General features: G+C 48.4%; 1 protein-coding gene across 2 annotated transcripts; it reads right to left on the reverse strand.

The window, feature by feature from the left end:
* Positions 1–170: 170 nt before the first annotated feature.
* Positions 171–25,461, reverse strand: SAPCD1 (suppressor APC domain containing 1). Of its 2 annotated transcripts, XM_028719840.2 has the most exons (6): positions 24,323–25,456; positions 11,787–11,923; positions 6,220–6,357; positions 5,041–5,142; positions 3,698–3,808; positions 171–1,892 (listed from the first exon to the last, which is right to left on the reverse strand). In XM_028719840.2, the coding sequence occupies exons 1-6, from the start codon at positions 24,771–24,773 to the stop codon at positions 1,770–1,772; spliced, it is 1,062 nt and encodes a 353-aa protein (XP_028575673.1). In that variant the 5' UTR covers positions 24,774–25,456; the 3' UTR covers positions 171–1,769. The 2 variants fall into 2 exon arrangements, with proteins under 2 accessions (XP_028575673.1, XP_028575674.1); XM_028719841.2 differs by lacking the exon at positions 3,698–3,808 and having other exon boundaries at positions 24,323–25,461.
* Between the last annotated feature and the right edge of the window lie 546 nt (positions 25,462–26,007).

Genomic DNA, 26,007 nt, shown 5'->3' on the forward strand with positions numbered 1-26,007 from the left:
AAAGTCTGGAACAGATTAATTCGTTTTGCATTACTTTCTATGGGAAAGCACGCCTTGGTTTTGGAACGCTTTGGTTTTGGAATGGACTTCCGGAACAGATTAAGTTTGAGAACCAAGGTACACAGTTATCAAAAGGCAAGGTCTATGTAATTTGGCAGCCAAGAAGAGTGTTATGGTCCCGTTTTGTGAAGGAAGATTTGGGTGGGAACATAAGAGGGACAATGTTCAGCAGCTCTAGGATATGGCACATAGCAAAAGTGCCCCAAAGGAAAGGGGCGTCTCATTCATTTTGGTGAGCAGGGTTTCCCGGGCAGAGCTAGCCTTACCTCAGATAGAAGGAGGCAGTTGCTGAGGGGGCACAAAGAGGATAGGGTCTGCTCTGTGCCTCCCGATTCTAGCCTGCCGCCTTCAGGTGCAACAGAGTGTCCTCTCTGGTCACCAGCGCTGAAAGAAGATTCAGCTGCCAGTGTAGCCAACACAGAATAGGGGAGGCGCCATCTTGTCCTTCACCTCAGACAGAAAAAAGCGTCTTGGAACCAGACCCGAGCCCAGCCATGTTTTCTGCATCACTGCTGAGTGCGAAACGTTGCGTCTTAACACAAAGTCCTAAACTCATGCTAAGAAAAGGAGGTTCTAGGCTTCAAGCTGGAGCGAAACGTCTTGAGTTGTGCTGATGGAGAAGAAACCGGGGCTGGGTTGGTTCTAGGCTGTGGGGGGCCTTTGAGCAAGAAGAAGAAGGTTTGGAGTTGCTATCCCGCTTTATCACTACCCAAAAGAGTCTCAAAGTGGCTAACATTCTCCTTTCCCTTCCTCCCCCTCAACAAACACTCTGTGAGGTGACTGAGGCTGAGAGACTTCAGAGAAGTGTGACTGGCCCAAGGTCACCCAGCAGCTGCATGTGGAGGAGCGGGGAAGCGAACCCCGTTCACCAGATTACGAGACTACCGCTCTTAACCACTACACCACACTGGCTCCCACCCTCCATGGGTGGGGGTAGGTGAGTGGCCTCCCTCACCTAGTCCACCTCCTCAGTGTAGCAAGTCAAGGGGCCTTCTGGCACCCGGGAGGGGGGTCCTGCCCAATGCCTGACCCTGCCAACATCTGAATGGCAGCCCTGGGCCAGGAAACGTTCTTTCCAGTCTCGCCCTCAATGTTCCACATCTATGGCTCCTTCCCTCCGACAGGCCAATTGCCTTCCCACCTCCTCCTTTCCATGAACGTCAATAGCCCTTTGTTTCCAGCTTTTCATAGTAACAGCAATCCTCTGTCTCGAAATATCTCCCAAGCAAATGATGCAAACCGAGGGGATATGCACATATTACGGCTACCATCCTATATCCGCTAGCTCTCCACTGAACAGGTTGACATATGCAGAGTCAGACAATTGGTCCATCTAACTCAGTACTGGCCTACACTGCCTGCTAGTGGCTCTCCAGGGTTTCAGACAGGTGGGGAGGGGGCGACATTCACAGCCCTACTTGGCGACACCGGGGATTGAACCTGTGACCTTCTGTATGCCAAGCAGATGCTCTGTGACTGAGCTGCGGGCCCCTCAGGATTGGGCTGGATGACTAGAAGTCTAGCATTCCTCTAGCGCCTCTTGCAGGAGGAGGCTGAAATGGCATAAAGGAGAAAACGTTTGCAACGCCCCCTTCACAAGAAAGCTCTGTCTGAAAGATGGCCAGTCAAAGGAAGTGATGTCACGGGCACAGAGGGGACAAAGGGACATCGCCGTGCCGCCGACCGTCGACAGAGTGTGGCCTTGGCTGTCAGATAAAGGTGGACTCCTTGTGGCTGGGTAGTCTGTAGCCGCGGGTCTCTTTCAGCTGCTTGCAAAGAGCTGCTTTCTCTTGTTCCAGCTGGGCAATGCGGTCGCTCTTCTCAGACACTTCCTGTGTATGATACAATATCTTTATTGTCATTGTCCCATACAGAACAATGAAACTGAAAAATCTACATAAGACATTCAAAAACCCCTAAAAACTCTGAAACCCCATTTTAAAATACAGTGGTACCTCGGGTTAAGTACTTAATTCGTTCCAGAGGTCCGTTCTTAACCTGAAACAGTTCTTAACCTGAAGCACTACTTTAGCTAATGGGGCCTCCCACTGCCGCCGGAGCACGATTTCTGTTCTCATCCCGAAGCAAAGTTCTTAACCCAAGGTACTATTTCTGGGTTAGCGGAGTCTGTAACCTGAAGCATATGTAACCTGAAGCGTCTTTAACCCGAGGTACCACTGTACAATATACTAATATACTCCTATAGAGACTCCTTATGCTGCGTTTAAAACCAGAATTGCATTTGGGTAGAAACTGTTTCTCAGGCGGCTAGTCCTAGTCTTAATAACCCTGTACCTTCTTCCAGAAGGCAGAAGCTGAAAGAGATCATTTCCGGGGTGCGCACTATCCTGCGCTATCTCTGCCGCTTTCTTGTGGCACCTGGCAGCATAGATTTGATCTAAGGTGGGAAGAGTGCACCCAATTATTCTCTCCGCAGTCTTTACAACCCTGGACAGCATTGTTTTTTCCCTGACCATGCAGCTCCCAAACCACACAAAGAGACCATAAGTTAATACACTCTCCACAGTACAATGGTAAAATGCCATCAACAGGTCCTTTGAGAGATTGTTTTTCTGGAGGATTCTCAGAAAATATAACCTCTGCTGTGCTCTCTTCATCAGGTCTTTGCTGTTTTCTCCCCAGATTAGGTCATCTCTCAACTTCATTCCCAGAAATCGAAACACCAAGACCGTTTGTTAGGCAGACAAGCAGCGTTATCAAGAACAGAACCGCCATGTTGTTGCACCGGACTTCAAGAATGAGAGGGGAATACAGGGAATCAGTTCTGGGGGGGTCAAGGTGCACATCTTTTAATGTGTCCAAAATCTGTGTCTCAGGAGGTTGCCTTGGTCTCCCTCCTCAAAGGGCGAATCCTGAGGCAGCCACTGGCTTTCACGATTGCTTAACTTGTAGGCATCCGCCTGTCTCGAGAGACAATGGAGTGTGCCTCTGGGGGTGAAGTCAAACGGCTGCAGTAGCAGCACCAAAGTGACCTCTCCAGGGTGCAAGCCTGGGCCATGTGCATGGAGGTCCTGGGCTGCCCAGATGACAAGACCCCCTCTCGGCCTCGCTGATGTGGTCCAAAGGAAAGCAGAGCGATACATTTGGCACCAGCTGGGCTGCAGGAGTTGCCAGAAGGAGGCGTCCAAGGCACCATCTAACTGCCTTAGGGATTCCACTCCGGATTTGTTTAGCCAGGCATAGGCAAACTCGGCCCTCCAGATGGTTTGGGACTACAACTCCCATCACCCCTAGCTAACAGGACCAGGGATGATGGGAGTTGTAGTCCCAAAACATCTGGAGGGCTGAGTTTGCCTATGCCTGTCCTTAGCCCTTTCTGGTCCCAAGTAGTGGGCACAGATTGTTCCTTGGAGTTTACTCCCGAAGCCTTTCTCACAAATGTGTATACCTGTAAGGCAGAGGAGGTTTAAGACCAGAGTTTTCCTTCTCCTAGACAGGCTCCCTTCCCAAGTTGATGAGCCCCATCTACCCCTCACTTCCCTCTACAACATGTGCAGAAACTGCCTTCTTGACCATTCGACCCCCTGTGGGTGTCGTCCCACTCAGTTCCACCACTCTGTCTTTGTGCATCTTGGTTTTTTGTTTAAATGGACCAGCCTGTGGATTTTCCCCTTACCTTGATCAGCAGGTGGTTCTGTTCCTTGAGGACTGTGACAGCTTGCTGCTGAAACTCCTTCTTTCCCGGTGGATAAAGGGGGCCCCCAAAACCAGGAGGTGGGACTTCAGGCTAGAGAAGTGGGGAAACCCGCATAACTATCTGAGCGCAACTTCCTTACACAACATACTACCCATTTTTTTTTATCCAGCACTCCTGTGTTGCAAAGGGGCCTCTTAATAATAATAATAATAATAATAATAATAATAATAATAATAATAATTTATTTATACCCAGTTACATACTTTTTAGAATGTATGATTATTTGACTGTCTGATTATTTGATTATTGTTAGCCGCCCTGAGCCCGGCTTCGGCTGGGGAGGGCGGGATATAAATAAAATTTATTATTATTATTATTATTATTATTATTATTAAACAGCAACCTGACTTTTAGAGGACATTTGAAGGCAGCCCTGTTTAGGGAAGTTTTTAATGTTTGATGTTTTCTTGTGTTTTTAATATTCTGCTGGGAGCCACCCAGTCAGATGGGCGGGGTATAAATGATAAATAGTAATAATAATAATAATAATAATAATAATAGGGTGCTTGTTCTCTGATCACAGGCAGACACAGTGCAGATGTGTTCAGAGGCATGTGCCCTGACCAAGCAAGGTAAAAAAGGAGTCAAAGGTGTCTCCAGATGTGCCATCCATCCAAACCAGTCTTATTCCAACATGGACCATAGAATCATAGAGTTGGAATAGACCACAAGGGCCATCGAGTCCAACCCCCTGCCAAGCAGGAAACACCATCAGAGCACTCCTGACATATGGTTGTCAAGCCTCTGCTTAAAGACCTCCAAAGAAGGAGACTCCACCACACTCCTTGGCAGCAAATTCCACTGTCAAACAGCTCTTACTGTCAGGAAGTTCTTCCTAATGTTTAGGTGGAATCTTCTTTCTTGTAGTTTGGATCCATTGCTCCGTGTCCGCTTCTCTGGAGCAGCAGAAAACAACCTTTCCCACATCCTTATTTTTCTATTTCAGCTCACATTTTGCTGACCAAGGGAGGCAACCCCTCCTCCCAGTGCTTAACATTTGGATACAGCCTTCTGGGAAGCTGCCGAATGCAAAGCCCATGGAAATGAGAAGGACCTGTATTCAGCCAGTTCCTGCTCACTTCTGTAGAGCTTCTTCAGGTGAACTTGCACCTGACAGGTGAGATCTGTCTGTTTCGCCTTCCAGCCCCTTGTGCTAGAAACGTGAATGATCCTCCCTCCCAAGGCAGTCGCTTCTTCAATATCCCCCCAGGACAGAACTGCCCCAACCCCAGGCCCTCCCCTCCCCCTCTGTCCCCACTGACCTTTCCAGGAGAGGCCAGCAGGTTTTTCAAGCACAGGTTCACTTCCTGGATCTTGGCCAGCAGCAAGCAGCTCTGGTTGGAGTAAGGGTCTGGGAAATAGCTCTGCGGTTGTGCAAGAACAACAGTGAGCAGGGGAAAGCAAAACAAAACTCAGTATGGAAATTGTAACCTGAACATTGCAATTCAAAGAGTTGTTGTTTTTCAAAAAAAGGTAAATAGAAAAAAAGTATGAGGATGTTTGCAATTAATATACGACCTTTTAGCCCATGTGTGAAAATGTGTATGTGGACGCAGGTGGCACTGTGGGTTAAACCACAGAGTCTAGGGCTTACCGATCAGAAGGTTGGTGGTTCGAATCACGTGACGGGGTGAGCTCCCGTTGCTCGGTCCCTGCTCCTGCCAACCTAGCAGCTCGAAAGCACCTCAAAGTGCAAGTAGATAAATAGGTACCGCTCCAGCAGGAAGGTAAACAGTGTTTCCGTGCGCTGCTCTGGTTTGCCAGAAGCGGCTTTGTCATGCTGGCCACATGACCCGGAAGCTGTACCCCGGCTCCCTCGGCCAGTAAAACGAGATGAGCGCCGCAACCCCAGAGTTGGCCACGACTGGACCTAATGGTCAGGGGTCCCTTTACCTTTAACTGAAATAACCACCTTGGCTTGGCTTAGTGTGGCAGCGTCAGCGAGTGTCTTGCCAAGCCAAGACTTGGCTCAGTGTGTTGTGTGAACCAGTTCAAAGATTTCACACTGAAAGTGACCTTTGGATCTTATTAGTCTCCTATTCCCTGCTCCCTTTTATTCCAAGCTGGGGAGCTCCCTAAATGTGTGACAATTGTCAAATTAAACATCCATGCTTTGAAAAGGGGACATGTAAAATCCACAGAACCTCATGTGTATCTCAGCCTACTGAATGCCATGCCACAAATACTCCATCATCACACAAGGCCGGCCCTTACCTTGAGCAGAGTGAGGCAGATGCCTCAGACACCTGATTTTGGGTCTCGTGAAAGGGCTGCCAATTGTTAGCTATTCTATTTTTATTGCAGCTTTACTGCCCTGGGAAGCGAGATGCGTTTGTGGGATTTTCTGCCCCAGGTGCCAAAATAGCCAGACCACCCTTAGCACCTTTAGATACCACCTAAGGGTGGTACCTGCTCTCCCTCGGGTCCTGCCTGGTACTTACTGCCTCCGTTCCCATGTGCTTCTGACGCCTCTGGGCCTCCAGGAGGTGGCGCTGAAACCAGTCGCGCACCCGCTCAACCATCTCCAGCCCTTGCAGCAAGGCGTCCCGTTCCCGTTCCAGCTCTTGCATTCGCTTCAGCTGTAAGACAGGGGGCAAAGTCAAGATTCCAGCTTGTGATTTGCGGGGTGGGTGGGTTTATTTGATTCAGCAGCACAGAACGACTTTGCAATGCTCAGGAGACCTCCGTCTAAGGGAGAAGCCACCTTTCAAAGAAGGATGTCAACATTTCCGCACAAAGTAGCGAAGAGCCGTAGCTCAAAGAGTATAGAACCCATGCTTTGGACGCAGAAGGCCTCAAGTTCACTCCCAGGCACCAAAGATTATCATCATCATCATTTATTAGATTTATATATCGCCCTTCATCAAAAGATCTCAGGGTGGTCCACAAGATAAAAGCACAAATAAATAGTTAACAAATCAATAACCCTGCACTCCCACAAACACACTTAAAAGGCTATAAAATGCTAATCAGACCTGATTGAACAGGAACGTTTTTGCAGGGCACTTAAAAATATTTATAATGAAGGAGGCAGATGAATCTCCCTGAGGGGAGCGTTCCACAAACGAGGAGCCACCACAGAAAAGGCCCCGTTCTTGTGTTGCCACCCTCTGGACCTCACCTGGAGGAGGAACATGAAGAAGGGCCTCAGATGATGCAAGGTGGCAGAGGAGGCGGGAAGGGGCAAAGCGACCCCCTCTGAGCTCCCTGGAAAGGGCACCTGCCAAAGCAGCAGCAGGAGGGCAGGAGCCCATTGCCAATTGCTACCTTACCCCATAAACTCAATCACTTTGATATGCAGAAGTGGCATTTTGACATAAACATTCTATGTAACGTGAAACCACACTTCAAAACCAGTTCTCGATGCAGCTCAGAAAGTGAGACAGCTCAGTTGGTTAGAGCGTGGCGCCGATAACGCCAGGGTTGCAGGTTGGATCCCCGTAAGGGACAGCTGCGTATTCCTGCATTGCAGGGGGTTGGACTAGATGATCCTCAGGGCTCCTTCCAACTCTATGATTCTATGAGAGGAAACGCCCCAAACCTCCAAACCGCAATGAAAACAGCACACCCTATCGAAACATCGGTTTGCGACAAGAATACAGGGTGGAGCAGCCCCTTCGACGAAACTGGCTGCAAAACTGCACGTCAATGCAATACTAAAATAATGAACAGGAGAATAACCCGAGATGCAATTCGATGGAGTTTCTAGTGGGAGGAATCCCAAAGGCAAGGTGCCACTGTGGAGAAGACCCTGCTACCCACAGAACACCTTCCAGGCTCTCTCGAGGGATGAGGAACAAGGCATTTCCTCATTTCTAAGGTTCTACAAATTCTTTTTTAGAACTTCAAAACACTGGATGTCTGGGGAGGAGGTAAGGTCTAAGGGAGGCCAGAACAAAGGGGTGTGGATATTTGTGTGTGTCGTCATGGTCCCAGCTACCTGAGCCGCAGAGAGACTCACCCAGAAGAAGAAGCGCAGGGCCTCCAGGCTGCTGAGGGCTGTGCCCAACGGGACGATGAGGATGGTGTAGCCTCTCTGGACCGCCATCATGGCGCAGTGGGGGCCGGGAGGCAGCAACGCCCAGAGCAGGAGGGAAGGGGGCCACCCTGGCATCCCAGCGGGGCAGCGAGGTCCCCTCACAGCGGCGCCCCTGCTTGAGGAGGAGGAAAGTCACGCTCTGACGACGGGTGCTTTCCTGGGTGGCCCCTTCTTCTCTCCCCACAAGTCACGTCCCACCTGCTTCCAGGCCAGTGTCGTCACGGAGAGCTCCGCCGCCGGCAGCCAAATACTAAAACAGCACACCAGGGCCTCCCCAATTCCTTCAGGAATGTTTCTCTGAGCCTTTCCTCATTCCTCCTCAAACATTGGACTCTCCTTTCAGCCGGTCCTCTTTCCTCTAAGGCACCTTTTGCTCCCCTGCATAGCTGTCAACCTTCCCCTTTTTTGCAGGAAATTCCCTTATTCCAGCGCCGCTTCCCGCAGCTATCCCGGATTGTTAGATATCCCGTAGACTGTCCCCGGGATGGGTGAGGCTGCTGATCCCTTATTTTCAAATCCGAAAGTTGACAGCTATGCTGCTGATCCCTTATTTTCGAGGCTGCTGATCCCTTGTTTTCAAATCTGAAAGTTGACAGCTATGCTCCCCTGTCACACCCTCTTTCCAAAATCCTGTCACGACCTTCCTCCACAGCGGCTTCCCTCTCCCATCCCTCAGCTCTCGCCCCTTTCAGATGCTCTCTTCTGTCTCACACACCCCTCCATCAACCTTCTCCTCATTCACTCATTCACACCCTTCCTTCCTTCCTTCCTTCCTTCCTTCCTTCCTTCCTTCCTTCCTTCCTTCCTTCCTTCCTAGTGTTTCCACCCTTCCTCGCCCTTTTCTGCTGCCTGCCCGGTCTTCCACATTCGCCTTATTTTCTTCAAATGGATTTGCGCTGCCTGCTCTCCTCCGCTGCTAACCTCTCGCCGTCTCTCGCCTCGGCCTTCTCCTCTGCTTTCCCCTCTTCCCCTCAGACCCCTCCTCTGCCCTGGGGGCAAAGCAACAGTGTCCGGAATCTACCCCCCCCCATCCCATTTGGCTGAAATCAGCACTTTCCCCCAGTGCATCGTGGGATATGCTTTAAAGCCTCAGTTGCCCTGGACAATGGTGGCCATAATCCCTGCCTTTCCAGCTGGCTGAATTCGCTTGGGGTGCAAAGAGAGGTGAGCAGAACACACTGCTCTGCCAATTTACGATTGCAACATGGAGAAAAGGCCTCGTTCAAAACTAGATCCTCAACTTTTTGGGGTGCCAGCTGGCCCTGGCTGAAGGTGTCTTAGACTGACTTTTTAATTTTGGGTGCTTCCAAGGCTATATAGCGATTTCCGAAGATGGGTTTCAATCACAGGCCAGAAAATCCGTTTGCGGGATAACAGTATCACAGAATTGTAGAGTTAGAAGGGACCCCGAGGGCCATCTAGTCCAGGACTCTCAACTACAGCAACAAGCCCACTTCCCCCAACCCAACCCCAAAATTAGACTTTTCGCAATAAGGGAAGTAATAAGGCCTCTCGTATCTATGGGACTGCCTCTCCTGGTCTGCCCCACAGAGGACCTTAAGGTCCATGAATAACCATACTTTAGAGGTCCCGGGCCCTAAGGAAGTCAGACTATCCTCCACCAGGGTCAGGGCCTTCTCAGTGATGGCTCCGACCTGGTGGAATGCTCTGTCCCATGAGACCAGGGCTCTTCAGGATTTAGCCTCCTCCCGTCGGGCCTGTAAGGCAGAGCTATTCACCTGGCCTTTAATTTGAATTCAGCCTGATCTTTTATTTCCCTTCCCTCCCCCTCCCCTTTTATGAACACCACCCGCTCTGAGACCCCACAGCTAATTCTCCCCTGGCCTCCTCGCTGGCCCAAGTAGGATCAATTTAGCCAGCTAGCCCTGGGGATTATCTAATTGATTTTTTATTTTTATTGTTATTCATGTTTTTATACTGTATTTTATGCTGCTTTTATAATTAAGTGTTTTAAAGTGTTTTAATTTTATTGTTAGCCGCCCTGAGCCTGGTTTTTGAACCGGGAAGGGCGGGGTATAAATAATTTTTTATTATTATTATTAATGCAAACTGGAAAGCGAGGGGTAACGCTTGAGGCAACGTGGTCTAACCTGCCCACAAACGAACTACCACAAACACTCCGTAAACAGCCGATGTCGTCTGTCCTCCCTGCAAACTCTGTGCGAGCAAATCAGGACAAATGCTTGATAAAAACTGGATGCCTGGAAGCCGCTTCAGAGCCATGCGTTGAAATATGTAGCAGGCAGCTGCAGACGGCGCTTTTCAAAGCTCATTACGGAGGGAGGGCAGCCCTTCCCCACAGAAGGCAGACAGAGCTGATCAGGCAGGGAGGCAAATACATCAGACTGAACGCTTTTTAAACAGGTCATCCGGAAGCAACTTTCGGTAATCATACCTTTCAGGTCCAACCAGCACCCTGGAAACAACTAACAACACAAGCTGTGTGGAAGCTAGACAATATGCGCATTAATACAAACAAACACACACTTTAAATCAAATATGAACTGCACTCCTTTCCAATCTGGCCTTGTCCGTCTTGTCTCCTTTCAGCATGAACCTGGACCTCCGTGGGGTGAGGGGAGTGGCAATGGAAGGGGTGGGTTGAGAGAAAAGCAATTTTGAATAGGGACAAAATGGCTGGCAGGGGGGGATTTGGCCTACTTTTGGGGTTGACACAATTACTTTGTTGACACAAAACAAATTGCAGAAACCGTTGCTGGATTTCTCTTTCCTGCGGCAAAGACTCCTTAAGAGTTTTTAGTTAGTTGGTTCCTGTCCTTAGTTCATAGAATACCATGGGTTTTAATTCGGTGCATGGCAAAAATTGTAGGATTTTGCGATTTCAATTTGCTTTCGTCGGGTCTGAGACCGTACAATGACATTTGTATTGTATTGATTAAGTCACCCCTGCTCTTCTCATGCCCTTAACTCTCAGCTCGGTTTCATCCTCATGATCTCCTGCAGAGAATGCAGGCAATAGTAGTAGTAGTAGTAGTAGTAGTAGTAGTAGTAGTAGTAATAATAATAATAATAATAATAATAATTTATTTATACCCCGCCCATCTGGCTGGATTTCCCCAACCACTCTGGGTGGCTTCCAACAAAACACTAAAATACAATAACCTATTAAACATTAAAAGCTTCCCTAAACAGGGCTGCCTTTAGATGTCTTCTAAAAGTTTGGTAGTTATTTTTCTCTTTGACATCTGGTGGGAGGGCATTCCACAGGGCGGGTGCCACTACCAAGAAGGCCCTCTGCCTGGTTCCCTGTAACTTGGCTTCTCGCAGGGAGGGAACCGCCAGAAGGCCCTACGCGTTGGACCTCAGTGTCCGGGCAGAACGATGGGGGTGGAGACACTCCTTCAGATATACTGGACCGAGGCCGTTTACGGCTTTAAAGGTCAGCACCAACACTTTGAATTGTGCTCGGAGTTCTTCACCCCTATCTGGCTGCCCAGCAGAACTACAATTTTTGAGGTCATGCAAGTCAGGACCACATGGAAGAGGTTTGCGATGTAAACACACCCTTGGACCGAGCGACCTCAAAGGACAATTGCAGCCCGGAGGCAGGTTTTTTTAAATTAATTAATGATGCTGATTTGTATTTCTTGAGGCTTGAATAATCCTCCTGTCGCTGGGGAAAAAAAGAAGAGGGAAAAAGACATTGTTTTCCATTTCCACACAAAGGTGTGGCGTGTGGAATGCCTGACTAAAAATGACGTTTAGGATGTTTGCAGACCATTGGCTGGGTTTTTTAAATCACATTTAAGTTGCACAACTAATAGTGGATTGGAATGTCCCAAGGCCGGACTTTTCCCAATAAAGAGAGGGATGGGAAGATGCACTTGAAACGTGTGGCTTAACACTTGTTCTGATGTCGTATTAACTCCCCGCAAACAGAGCAAAAAGGAGGCTCAGTGACCAGGTTGTCTGGAAGGGCTTCCTCACCATATCATATTCCAAGGCATTGGAAATGGTGTGCCTCCGCGGTTCCTTCGGAAGTCGGATACTCCGGCGCCTCCCAGCTTGACAGAGGGAACTGTTGATGCTACGCGACCGCGTGACTCCTTTCCCATCGGATTCTCCTGGAGAAAGAGATTCATTATGCCATAAACATATTTTCAAAAGAAGGGGTTGGGGAAGGAACTTACAGGTTGATTTGTTGTCGTTTGATCTGATAAACTTTTGAGCATCCTGCCGTTTGCAGTGGACCTCATACTGCTCCCTCATGCAGGGTTTTCGTGCCACAATATAATCCTCGTAGGAATAGCAACCCATATTGGCGACAGTCACACCATACATTAATAATAACAACAACAACAACAACAACAACAACAACAACAACAATAATAATAATAATAATAATAATAATATTTTATTTATATCCCGCCCTCCCCAGCCGAAGCTGGGCTCAGAGCGGCTAAAAACAGTAAAAGTAACACAGTTTACATAAAATCACAATCAATTAATTGAAATACATTCTGAAATCAATTCATTCTAAAATAAATTCAGAATCAAATTAATGGCAACCATTGGGCTAGATTTCTGTGAGGATTACAGAAGGAGAGAGGGGGTCAGACTGTGCCTTGGCCAAAGGCCTGGTGGAACAGCTCTGTCTTGCAGGCCCTGCGGAAAGATGTCAAGTCCCACAGGGCCCTGGTCTCTTGTGACGGAGCATTCCACCAGATCGGAGCCACAGCCGAAAAAGCCGTGGCTCTAGTTGAGGCCAGCCTAACCTCCCTGTGGCCCGGGATCTCTCAGATGTTTTTATTTGAAGACCGTAAGGACATATACCAGGAGAGGCGGTCCTGAGCTTAAACCACCATGGCTTCCCACAAACAACTCTGGGAGCTGTAGTTCATTAAGGGTGCTGTCAGTTGTTAGGAGACCTCGCTGTTCCTCTCCCAGAACTACAGTTCCCAGAGTGCTTTAACAATCAGTCCCTCCTCCCAGGGAATTCTGGGAATTGCAGCACTGACAGTTCCTCCCCCCGCCCTTCACTCTCGACACGAAAACTCGTGAACATCCAATGAAACTGAATGTTGGAAGGTTCAGGGCAGACAAAAGGAAGCGACGGAGAGCATCGTTCAGCTATGGAACTCACTGCCACAGGAGGAAGTGATGGCCAACAATTTGGATAGCTTTGAAAGAAGATTAGGCAAAGTCATAGTGGCTGAGGTTTTTAGGGGCTGCTAGCCTTGACGGCTATGTTCCCCCACCACTTCCAGAAATGGTGTACCTTTGAATACCAGTCACTGAGCAATCATAGGTGGGGAGATCACTGCTGCACTCAGGTACCGCTTGCAGGCTCCCCCCCAACATCTGGGTGACCCCTGTGAGGGAGCTGGGACAGAGCAACAGGAGCTCACCCCGTCATGGGGATTCGAACTACCGACCTTCTGATCAGCGAGCCCAAGAGGTTCAGTGGTTTAGACCACAGGATGGGCTGATGGAACAACCTGCAGGTGCCATGGTGAATACAACCCAGCAATTCAGGGCACTCCCAGACAGCTACAGTTTCGGGGTTGGATTCGATTGGCAGACTCATGTTGCAACATGCCACTTTAAAGACCCCCCCCCCTCACAAGAATCCTGGGAATTGTGTTTTGTTAAAGGTGCTGAGAGTTGCTAGGAGACCCTCCTTCCCCTTACAGAGGAATTAACAGGAAAGGGGTATTGACCTTTGAACCACTCTCAGGATTTTAGTGAAGAGAAGAGAGGTCTCCTAAGAACTCTCAGCACCCTGAACAAACTACAGCTCCCAGGATTCTTGGGGCGGGGGGAGGAAGCCATGGCTTTCCCTATTCCTCCAAGGCCAATGGTCTGTCAAGTCCAGAATTCATCCCGCTTGTCACAGTGACCAAGCTTCTGGTCAGTTCACAAGCAGGGCATGGAGCAAGAGCCTTTTCCTCTACATGAATTTGTGTAAGTCCCTTTTAAAGCCAGCAAAGTGAGTTCCATAGCTTAACTCTGCACTATGTGAAGTAGTTCTTCTGCTCATCCTGAACATCCCACCATTTGATTCCATTGGGTAACCCTGAGGGAGGTCTAGTATTATGGGAGAAGGCAAGAATGCTCTCTTCTCTACCACGCATAATTTCACACACTTCTACCATGTTCTGCACACTACAGAACATTCAAAGGCCATAGCTCCAAGGCAAAGCTTCTGCCTTGCATGCAGAAGGTCCCAGGTTCAGTTCCCAGCATCTTCAGGTGTAGAGCTTGGAATAATAAGAATGACAATTTATTATTTATAGCCCACCCATCTGGCTGGGTTTCCCCAGCCACTCTGGGCAGCTCCCTATCAAATATTAAAAACACAATACATCATTAAACATTAAAAACTTCCCTAAACAGGGCTGCCTTCAGATGTCTTTTAAAAGTAGGATAGTTGCTTATTTCCTTGACATCTGATGGGAGGGCGTTCCACAGGGCGGGTGCCACTACCGAGAAGGCCCTCTGCCTGGTTCCCTGTAACTTTGCTTCTCGCAGGGAGGGAACTGCCAGAAGGCCCTCAGAACTGGACCTCAGTGTCCGGGCAGAATGATGGGGGTGGAGATGCTCCTTCAGGTATACTGGGCCGAGGTTGTTTAGGAATGCCCTCTGCCTGGTACCCTGTAGAGCTGGTGTCATTCAAGTGTTGACAATACTGAGTTCCATGGACCAATGGTCTGACTCAGTTAGAAGACAGCTTCCTGTGTCCCTAATGGCTGCCTTTTCCACCCCGGCACGACAACATGTTCCTGCCACAACTTTCCTCTGACACATCGATGGAAGAAGCCAGGCCTGCTTTGCACCAGGTTACCCTCGGAGCAGCAGGAACCGCAAGAGCTGGAGGACAGGATACAGGGACACAGGCAGAAAGCAGGGGAGAGGCCCCTTGGGTCCTACATTTGCTTTTTGCTTTTTCTTTCGGCGAGCGCTTTGTTCCTCATTAATTCTGTCCCTGGAAAGTCAGCCGGGGCAATCAATCCCTCTGGACCTCCGCCAGCCTGGGCTCAGTTAATCAATGAGCCCCTGTAATTAGTGGCTCTAATTAAAGCAACTGGGATGTGTCAAAGAGAGAGAAGTCCATTTCAGAAGCGGAGTGAACCACATCAGAAGGCAAATAGGGACCTCTCCCCCCTTTTTAAATGGTCGCGACCCAGATAACCTGCCTACTGAGCATTTATTTAACAAAACAATTCATAAATTGCTTCACTGTAAGAAGGTAAGATGAACTGCATCAGGGCAGTGGCCCACCTAAGTCCTACACCCTTTTCTCACAGGGGAAAAAACATGAAATGGGATGCATGTGGCGCTAAACCTCCGAGCCCCTTGGGCTTGCTGATCAGAAGATCGGCAGTTCGAATCCCCACGACGGGGTGAGCTCCCGTTGCTCTGTCCCAGCTCCTGCCAACCTAGGAGTTCGAAAGCACACCAGCGCAAGTAGATAAATAGGTATCGCTGCGGCGGGAAGGTAAATGGCATTTCTGTGTGCTCTGGCTTTCATCACGGTGTCCTGTTGCACCAGAAACAGTTTAGTCATGCTGGCTGCATGACCCGGAAAGCTGTCTGTGGACAAACACCGGCTCCCTCGGCCTGAAAGCGAGATGAGCGCCACAACCCCATAGTCCCCATAGCAAAGAAGGAAGAAAGGGAAGAGAAGAGAAGCTGACCGGGCAAAGCTCAGCTCAGAGCTCAGCTGATGCACAAGAACCACAGTCCACGGGATGTATGGTGCCAGTCGTCTGCTACAGATTGAGTGGCTGCCTCCCAGACAATAAGGCAGTTCCCGGCCAACTCAGCAGATGGAGGGATGCCCGTGGCCCAGTGCCAGTCACTGAGAGCTGCCAAACTCTCCCCTACGCTGCTGCGGACAGCAGCTGGGATATCAACTGTCAATCGGCAATGGGTCCAGGAGCCTTTCGTTCCCAACCTATAGAATCCTGTTACTTATCCCGGTGCTAACTTCCCACTCCCCACAGACTTGGATCTGAAGACCCCCATTGCCTTTTCTTCTTCCCCGCTCTGATTTCATTCAACCTGGCATGCATTTGGGAATCTCCTGCCAGGATCAAGTTAGTGCAAGAAAGCCTGCCCTCCCCGCCCCCCCCTCCAAAGTCATGCCAAGATAAACTGATGTTTGCCAAAGCAAAAGTGAGTTGCCCTTTAATGCAGAAAAACAACAACTGTGTGTCTGTGTGCCGGCCCGGCTCTATCGTTTGCTAACTTGTACAACGGCCCAGAACAGGCATAGGCAAACCCTCCAAGTGTTTTGGAACTACAATTCCCATCATCCTTAGCTAACAGGACCAGTGGTCAGGGATGATGGGAATTGTAGTCTCAGGCAAACTCCGGCCCTCCAGATGTTTTGAGACTACAATTCCCATCATCCCTGACCACTGGTCCTTTTAGCTAAGGATGATGGGAATTGTTGTTCCAAAACATCTGGAGGGCCGGAGTTTGCTATGCCTAGCCCAGAACATTCATTTCATAAACTAATTCTCATTCCAACAGCTGTATTTAGAGTGGGCAACTTGAACTTCTGTAGGAATCTTAAAGGCACATGTGCACTCCTGCCCTCTTTTGAAAGTGACAACCATGCCGTGCATGATTGGGGGCCAAATGCATCCTTCTAGGCCTCACCAAGGTGACCTTGGGACTCTTCCCAAGTCACACACCCTCTTCCCAGGCCACACCCCTTGACCAGCCTTGCTCTCCCACCCTTCTTCAGTGTTTTTTGCATGGCTGGAATGTGTCCTTGAACTCTGTCAATGCGTCTTGTTCATTTGGATAGAGAACGGAGATGTCTGTGCGCAGAAACTAGCCTGCTGTACAAAGGTAAAAATCGCATCCATTGCTCCACCCACTTTCCCCTCTGGCCCCACCCACCGTTGGCAGGTGAACCCCAGAAGGTTGCCCCAATCCCCTACAGAAAAGGACCAGATGGTGCTTCTCCTAATCCAGAGCTTCACCTGCTCACTTTCACAAAGAGGGGGCTCATCCCCAACCCAGGGGTCTGATGACGCCTCTCAGGGAACCTTTCCTGCCCTCTGCAAGAAACCCCCCACTAATTTCATGGTTACAGTCCTTTGCCCTTTGACAAGGTGGATCTTTCGCTGGATCCAGCAGGGCTCTTCTTCACGTACTTAGTATGGAGGGATGAACGTCAGGGTGGATAAAAATCAATGGGTTTTTTAAAAAAAAAATCTGATTTTTAAAAATTGGATATTTTAAATTTAAATTGGATTTTTAAAATAAAAAAGTTTTGGAGAAAAAAACTTTCTAAAGATAGTTTTCTATTTAGTTACATTACAGTCCAAAGGCTATTCATCAGGAAATAAGGATTTGTTTTTCATATGTACTAAAACTCAGTCTAAGCTGTTGTTTTTTTAAAAAAAAATTGTTTAACCTCATCAGTTAACAAACATGGATACATATGCTATAATGTTATTGTTTTAGTTAAATAAATTGTTTAAATTGTTATTAAGGAAATGATTGTTTTTCTCCTTCCAGTAAAGTAAAGCAGAAAAGTTGCCCAAATAGAAACAGTTAACTTATTAAACCTTGCAATAATTTCACAATTATCTGTCTGTGCATTTCCAATAGTATAACCAAATCGGTAATTTTTGATAGAACTGTAGAAACTACACTGAACTACCAAAAATGAAACATTCATCTGGTTGTAAATATTAAGATTAGACCAGCGAGAATGAGTCTTTCTGTAAAAAAGAAAAAAGAAAATATTTAAATCAAGTCTTTCTGTCTAGTGATTTAAATCAAATCCACCCTGATGAATGTGTTGTCAGAATCCAGCAGACACAGGAGAGAAAAGTTCACTGCCGTGGAGGGAGGAGGTGGGGAGGGTTTCAGACGTGTGAGAAGTGAGGGACCACAACCAATGCCAGATTGATGTACAGTGGTACCTCACAAGACGAATGCCTCGCAAGACGGAAAACTTGCAAGACGAAAGGGTTTTTTGAGCTGCTTCGCAAGACGAATTTCCCTATGGGCTCGCTTCGCAAGATGGAAACGTCTTGCAAGTTTGTTTCCTTTTTCTTAACACCGTTAATACAGTTGCGACTTGACTTCGAGGAGCAACTCTTAGCACGCGGTGTGGTAGCCTTTTTTGAGGTTTTTGAAGACTTTGGTGATTTTTGAAGCTTTCCCAAAACTTTTCCGAAACCGTGCTTCGCAAGACGAAAAAAATCGCAAGACGAAAAAACGCGCGGAACGAATTAATTTCGTCTTGCGAGGCACCACTGTATAAGCTAAATAAGCTATAGCTTAGGGCCCCGCTCTCTTGGGGGCCCCAAAAAAAATTAAAGGAAAAAAATTCTGGATGTACATTTCCAAAATATAAGATAAAAAGCACATAAAAGAAAACCTACATACAACTACAGTGTTTTGTGTTGTGTAGGCTTCTATGATGTAAATCATGGGCCTTGCTTGCTATCCTGGTCCCTATAATATCACTGGTTTGCTCATTTCCATATATAGGGTGCCGACATTCTGCATGGACTGGTTGCATGGCAACATGGGCAAATGGCTTTAGATGCCTGCTAGGTCCATATAGCATATATTCAACTCAAAAAACAGTGGCAATTTGTTGTTGACAAAGGACAGCTGGACATATAAGGGGCCCCAATACCTTCAGTAGCTTAGGGCCTCATCAAACCTCAATCCGGCCCTGACCACAACTCTGGGGCCGTGAGTGCAGGGAGAGAACGAACCACAGGCAAATCGACCCAAATACACCCAGCTTGCTTTGCAAAGAGAACGTCAGCAATGTCTAGGCAACACGGTGACCATGTACATATGCAATAAACAATATTTTACAGAATTCCTTCAAACCATAACAAGTCCAAAATGAAACCTTTAGTCTCAAAGTCTCTGAAAATCTTTAAATGAAGCAAGCTACCAGACTTTGTACGATGACAGACAAGCTGTGAAGCTTTGCATATTCAGCAAATATTATGTCCAACACTGAACAGTGATTCTGGATACAGTGGTACCTCGGGTTAAGTACTTAATTTGTTCCAGAGGTCTGTTCTTAACCTGAAACTGTTCTTAACCTGAAGCACCACTTTAGCTAATGGGGCCTCCTGCTGCTGCTGCGCCGCCAGAGCACGATTTCTGTTCTCATCCTGAAGCAAAGTTCTTAACCTGAAGCACTGTTTCTGGGTTAGTGAAGTCTGTAACCTGAAGCATATGTAACCTGAAGCGTACGTACCCCGAGGTACCACTGTATAGACTACTGTTTCATAGAATTCTTCGTCAGCGTGGTGGGAGGATATAGAATTGCTTCATAAACCCATCTTATTTCAAATGAATGTATGTAAATGAAAATATCACATGCTGCGGAACAGTGCTCATGTGATAATGTGGTCACTGCTCTTTGCAAAGAGAGCCGCAGGCGAGACAGAAACACACCAGCTGAGGGAATGCCCCTGCCCAAATGCGCACTCCTCCGCTGTCTCTCGAGACAGACAGAGGCCAGCAAGAACACCTGACGCGGAGTCAGACCACTGGTCCATCTAACTCAGTATTTCCCACACGGACTGGCAGCAGCTCTGCCAGGTTTCAAGCCTATCTGTTTGAAATCCTGGCATGCCTAACAGAGAAACTGAAGGATGACGGACAGCTGCACATGTTGCTGGGAAGGGGCAGGCCGGAGGAGAAATGTGGGGGTGGGCAGGCAGGTTATTTATGCAGTCTAATCCCACTCCCACTCCTCAACTCCAGCCTCTTGGGCTCTCCAGTGCGTGGCCCATTAACAAAAGCGCCTTACTGGGGAGCTGGGGGTGGGAGGGGGTGGATGAGAGCAGCCGGCTAAGAGGATTGGTCGTCTCTATGGCTGGGGAGACAGGATCAGGAGTGCTAAACCCCTGGCCGTATGGTGCTGCGGCTGAGTTGCCGCAGGCTTGCCAGGGGCGCAGAGGCAGAAGGGAGAGAAAGAGCGTGTTTGCAGAGGAGGAATAGCCCACACACCCACCTTCCCCCTCTCCCTTGTTGTGTTTACAGTGGTACCTCGGGTTAAGAACTTAATTCGTTCCGGAGGTCTGTTCCTAACCTGAAACTGTTCTTAACCTGAAGCACCACTTTAGCTAATGGGGCCTTCCGCTGCCGCTGCACGATTTCTGTTCTCTCTCTTTTTTAAAAAAATAATTATTATAGATTTTAACATATAAATTATAAAATGTACCACAAAACTTATCACTTATACAATCTTTTTAGACTTCCATCAGCACCTCTGATGATCCACCGTTTTAACCACCTCTTATGCATTTCTTAACTTTATATTGCCTTTACATCTCTTAACAAATCATCCTTCTCCATTTTTGCAATACTTCCAATAATACTCCTCACAAAACCTCTTGCAAACCTACAAACGTCGTCTGATCTTCACAAATACTTTTCAAATCGTCCGTAAATTTACTCCAGTCTTCCGTGAATTTCTGGTCCCGCCGGTTTCTAATCCTTTCTGTTAGTTTATCTAGTTCTGCATAGTCCATCAACTTCATCCTCCATTCTTCAATCGTCGGTAATTCTTCTTGCTTCCATTTTGGGGCCAGTAATATTCTTGCTGCTGTTATTGCATATAAAAAGAGCTTACATTCCTTTCTATTTATATCACTCCCCACAATGCCCAGTAAATGATTTCTGTTCTCATCCTGAAGCAAAGTTCTTAACCCAAGGTACTATTTCTGGGTTAGCGGAGTCTGTAACCTGAAGCGTCTGTAACCTGAAGCGACTGTAACCTGAAGTACCACTGTATTTCTCTTTCCCTCCTGATCACAACGCTCCAAAGACCCACACAAACACAACCTTCTGTTGCCATGCCGTAAAAACAGCAGCTGCCCCAAATCTCCACAACCTGCAGTATACCCAGCACCCCTCTAGAAATCAAATCCGCCCAGCTGACCACTGTCCAAAGCAGCGTGCCACGCAAGCAAAGATGAGATAGCTGGGCCTGCTCCTAAAAAGAAGCGTTGCAAGTCTAGAGTGAATCTGGGGGGGACCCAGATGTTGCCGAACGACGGCTCTTCATCACCCCCTAACCATCACGGCTAGGGTTGATGGGCGATGTAGTGTGGCAAGGGCCAGAGGACTGCAGGGTCCGCACCCCCAAATTGAGAGGCAGAACTTGCCTCTTATGTGGTGATAGGTGGGAGGAGGTTAGCTTGCTACCTGGACTTCACAACAAACACTTTACGCTTGTAAAAAAAAAAAGCTAACGACAGGTCAAGGTGAATAGTTTTGGGCCAGGGTTCTCATGCTTGCTTTCTCTATGGGGGAGAGCTTTGGGGCATTTGAAGAGGACAATGTCCCCAGCCACCCACACGGTCCAAAATGGTACCGGCTCAAGAGAGCCATACTATTTGCTCCTTTCTGACTCTCGTGTGCCTCAAATAAGTAAAATAAAGACACTTCTTTTCCCTTGGCTTTTGACACCTGAGGTGTATGGAGTGTTTGGTGGGGTTTTTTTTGGACCCCTCTTATTAATTAATTAAATTTGGATATCGCCCTATGCCCTGCAGGTCTTTTTATGGTAGTGAGTTGTTTTAAATTGTTTTTAATATTGTGTTTTGATGCTGTACGCTGCCTTGGGACCTTAGGGTGAAAGGCACGTATAGAAGAGAAGAAGAAGAAGAAGAGTTTGGATTTGATATCCCACTTTATCACTACCCTAAGGAGTCTCAAAGCGGCTAACATTCTCCTGTCCCTTCCTCCCCCACAACAAACACTCTGTGAGGTGAGTGGGGCTGAGAGACTTCAGAGAAGTGTGACTAGCCCAAGGTCACCCAGCAGCTGCATGTGGAGGAGCGGGGAAGCGAACCCGGTTCACCAGATTACGAGTCCACTGCTCTTAACCATTACACCACACTGGCAGAAGAAGAGGAAGAGGAAGAGGAAGAGGAAAAAGAAGAAGAAGAAGAAGAAGAAGAAGAAGAAGAAGAAGAAGAAGAAGAAGAACAACAACAACAACAACAACAACAACAACAACAACAAGTACAGGAGCAGAGGAGAAAGTGCCCTCTAACTTGGATCCCCCCACTCCCAACGCAACTGATCAGAATGTGTGGGAAACAAAATACTTTCTTCCAATAATCTCATGGCAGTACACATAATTCTTCTCCCACTCTTATCCTTACAACAACCCTGCGAGGTAGATCAGGCGGGGAGGTAGAGACTTGTCCAGCGGCGCACAGGGAGTGTCATGAGATTTCATTGTGCTAACCACCGCACTGCTCTGTCTCTCTCAACCCGAGTCACACTAGCTAGGGCTTTTAAAGCTCCTGTGCTATTTAATGGACACTCCCATACGTCTGAGGAAGTGGACCGTAGTCCGCAGAAACTCATGCCGCAATAAATTGTTAGCATTTAAAAGGGCAAACGCAAGGCTCTTTGTTGTTTTTGCTGCAAAAGGCTAACACAAATACTCCTTAGGGAAACATTAGAAAGCAGTATGGCCATTGAAAAGCATTGCCTCTTGACTTCTGTACATTAAGCTGATCTGGTCAGCTGGCAACGTGAAAACAAACTCAACAAAGAGGGAAGGTCTCCTGCCTTGCTGGTGTGTGTGTGTGTGTGTGTGTGTGTGTGTGTTTGTGTGTGTGTGTTACAAAACCTGTGTTCACACTCCTGTTCACTGCGTACTCGCTGCGTTTCCAATGCTGGGCTTTCAATCCCCCAACACAGGACATTATCTAAAATGTGTCCTGTGTTGACTGCAGTCCTAATTCATCCCTAGCCCAAGATGGGACCACGTCTGCACAAGGAAAATACATTATGCCGATGTGAGCAGCCGAGAAGAGCTGTGAAATGCACTCCAAAAACAACCCTACAGCAACTTCACTGTGCTCTAAGGGAGTAATGTGAACAGACCTCTGGATCAAACTCTGGATTCCCTTATCAACTTTCCTCATTGCCTGACCTCCCTCCCATCCTGTCCTGTCCCAGTAACCAGCTTTCCAGCTTGTCGCTTAAGCCCTGTAGACCCAGGAACTTGGAAGGGGCCCAATGGAACTCAATTCTCTTCTACAACAGCCAGATGAGGACATCCCACTTTGATTAAAGGGGCATAGTCAGACCACTGAGCTCATCGCTGTGCACACTCTCCATGCAGAACAAATGCCAGCAGCATTTGGGGAACTTTCCCCAGCAACCTTACCTGGAGAGGCGGGGGTTAAACCTGCAAAACCATGTGCTCTGCCCTTCCCCAATTCTCATCATCATCAGACCTTTTATTGGCATCACATACAAACATCCAAAACAAATCAATGCAGAATTACCACTTCCCCAGTGGCACAAAACATTTGCTGAAAGAAAGGAGGCAGAGCAGTCTATCGTCACATCTCTGGGTCTCTGGGGAGATCAGACGTCTGCAGTGTATTTCGAAGACAAAAAACCAACTAGAGGTATTTAGCCACTAACTTGGTGAGCTCCTGATCATTCCCCAGTAATAGAAAATGTATGACCTCCAACTCTGGTTTCCATTTGGGGATGCAGAGTTGATCTAGAAATTGCTGATGGAGATGGGCATATAGTTTACAATTAAGAACCATATGTGTAAGGGTTTCCACCAGGTGGTCTTCACATGGGCAGGTTCTTCCCCAATTCTGCAGGACACGCCCCCAAGAACAGAAGCAGCATAGCAGAAAGGTGCAGGCTAGCAAGTCCAAGTCCAATTTAATTAATTGCCCCCTGGTAATCAATTCATTAAACTGAGCCCCAGTGAGACATCAGAAGGCCTGGTTCCCCTTCATCACCTCCTCAAAGCTATTGGCACACGCATTCCCAGAGGACCCAGGAGTCCTAAGGCAGTGGTAGACAATGTGACGTTCGCCAGATGTTGTGGACTACAACTCCCATCATCCTCTCCCATTGGTCGTGCTCCCTGGGACTGATGGGAGTTGTAGTCCAAAACATCTGACGGGCACCATGTTGACTTACTACTCCTGTCCTGAGGTTTCTATCTCCTGCCACAATCTCTTTCCCAAGAATACATTGGTACCTCAGATTAAGAACTTAATTCGTTCTGGAGGTCCGTTCTTAACCTGAAACTGTTCTTAACCTGAGGTACCCACTTTAGCTAATGGGGCCTTCCACTGCTGCCGCGCGATTTCTGTTCTCATCCTGAAGCAAAGTTCTTAACCCGAGGTACTACAGTGGTACCTTGGGTTAAGTACTTAATTCGTTCTGGAGGTCTGTTCTTATCCTGAAACCGTTCTTAAACTGAAGCACCACTTTAGCTAATGGGCCTTCCTGCTGCTGCCATGCCGCCAATTTCTGTTCTCATCCTGAAGCAAAGTTCTTAACCCGAGGTACTATTTCTGGGTTAGCGGAGTCTGTCACCTGAAGCATCTGTAACCTGAAACGTCTGTAACCCGAGGTACCACTGTAAAAGCACCCCAGTTCCCACTATTCAGGAATCCTGGTTTTGTGCTCCAGCCCCACAGCAGCACCCCTGACCCCAAACCTCCTCCTCTCCCACTTACGTATCCGACTCAAGTTCTTCATCGACTGCGAAGTTGAGTTCTGCCCATCGCCGGCCTGCCCGCCGACTCCAGCGCCCGACTCTCCAGCTTTCTCGACCTCCTTCTCCTCTTCTTCTTCGGCCCGGAGGAGGGCAATTCTCAGCCCGGCCACCAGGCGGGGGAAACTCAAATACCCTCCGCAAGGCTCCGCCACTTGCTGCAAGGCCTGGAGCACACCACCAGGGAGCGGGCACCTCTCGCTGTCCCCCGGGGGGCTCACCCCGCAGCCCCCGCGGCCCCAGCGGCTCTCGATTTCCGAGACGTGGACGGTCCCGCTCCGCTGGTCATCCAGGATCTCGAAGAGCGTCCGGAGGCTGCGGAGGAAGGGGCGCGGGAGGCGGGTGCCTCGGGCCGGAGGAGGGGGTTCCTCTGGGGTGGGTGGGAGGGATGGGGCCGCCAGCCCAGAGCTCATTGGGAGTGGGGTTCAGGGGTCCTCGGGAGGCCAGGCAATTCGCAGCAGGGGAAGCCAGGAAGACCCCCGAGAGCTTCTCTGGAAAGAGGGAGCAACTGGGATTCAAGAGAGAGTGCCGGAGAAAGCCTTAATTCCAGTGAAATGAAACAGTGGGGCTGGCGGCCAGGAGGGGAGAGTAATTCTGGAGGGGGAGGGAGGGCAGGCAGGGGGGTGTCCTCAGGACATCTGGGCCTTCTGGGAGGGGACTAGGCTAGTGGGCTAGAGAGCAGCAGAAGGTCTGGGTGAGGAAACCAGGGCTCCTGCGGCTACGGCTGCTGCTGCCGCCGTCTGCGTGGCCAGGGTTGCTCTGGGGCTTTGCTGAGGTCTCTAGTTTGTCAGAGTCGGAATATCTGATTGAGTCAGATTGGCCAAGCCGGTCCACGGAGCAGCAGGGGTGGGGGGTGCGGAGGGGGTCAGCTGGGATTGGAATCATGTGACCCATCCCAGATAATCGCCCTGGACGCCAGATGATTAGCGGCTCTGTCTAACGAGGTGGCATCTCCTCTGGGGCAGAGAGAGAGAGAGAGAGAGAGAGAGAGAAGGTTTGGCCTCCTGGTGGGTAGCTGAACTCTGAAGCTGGGGTCAGTGGGGTCATCTCTCCTTCCTTCCTTCCTTCCTTCCTTCCTTCCTTCCTTCCTTCCTTCCTTCTTTCTTTCTTTCTCTCTCTCTCTCTCTCTCTCTCTCTCTCTCTCTCTCTCTCTTTCTTCCCCTCTTTTTTATGGGTACCATTAATGTAAGATAGTAGGTCCTTCGAAGTACACATACTGCTATGATTTAAATAATTGAGTTCTGAACAGACAACCAATTTCAACTAAGTTTATTCATGCATTCTAACATAACCTTTTGTTTAAGATCATTTGGGTTTCTCTCTGAGGAGAGTTTATTTATTTAACATGTGAGGCACTGGCAAATATGAGATACTCTAGGAAATGATATACAGTGGGACCTCGGGTTACATACGCTTCAGGTTACATACACTTCGGGTTACAGACACTTCAGGTTACAGACTCCGCTAACCCAGAAATAGTACCTCGGGTTAAGAACTTTGCTTCAGGATGAGAACAGAAATAGCGCAGCAGCGGGAGGCCCCATTAGCTAAAGTGGTACCTCAGGTTAAGAACAGTTTCAGGTTAAGAACGGACCTCCGGAACGAATTAAGTATGGTACTTAACCCGAGCCAAGGTACCACTGTAAT

Source organism: Podarcis muralis, chromosome 2 (assembly GCF_964188315.1).
Source record: "Podarcis muralis chromosome 2, rPodMur119.hap1.1, whole genome shotgun sequence".
In the NCBI taxonomy this organism is placed as follows: Eukaryota; Metazoa; Chordata; class Lepidosauria; order Squamata; family Lacertidae; genus Podarcis; species Podarcis muralis.

Excerpts from the sequence above, each read along its gene's own strand:
- SAPCD1 (XM_028719840.2), bottom strand. The coding sequence starts at position 24,773 with ATGAGCTCTGGGCTGGCGGCCCCATCCCTCCCACCCACCCCAGAGGAA. Across the intron at positions 6,358-11,786 it reads ATGCCTTGGAATATGATATG|CTGAAGCGAATGCAAGAGCT; the intron begins GTGAGGAAGCCC and ends CCTGTCTTACAG. Across the intron at positions 5,143-6,219 it reads AGCACATGGGAACGGAGGCA|AGCTATTTCCCAGACCCTTA; the intron begins GTAAGTACCAGG and ends GCACAACCGCAG.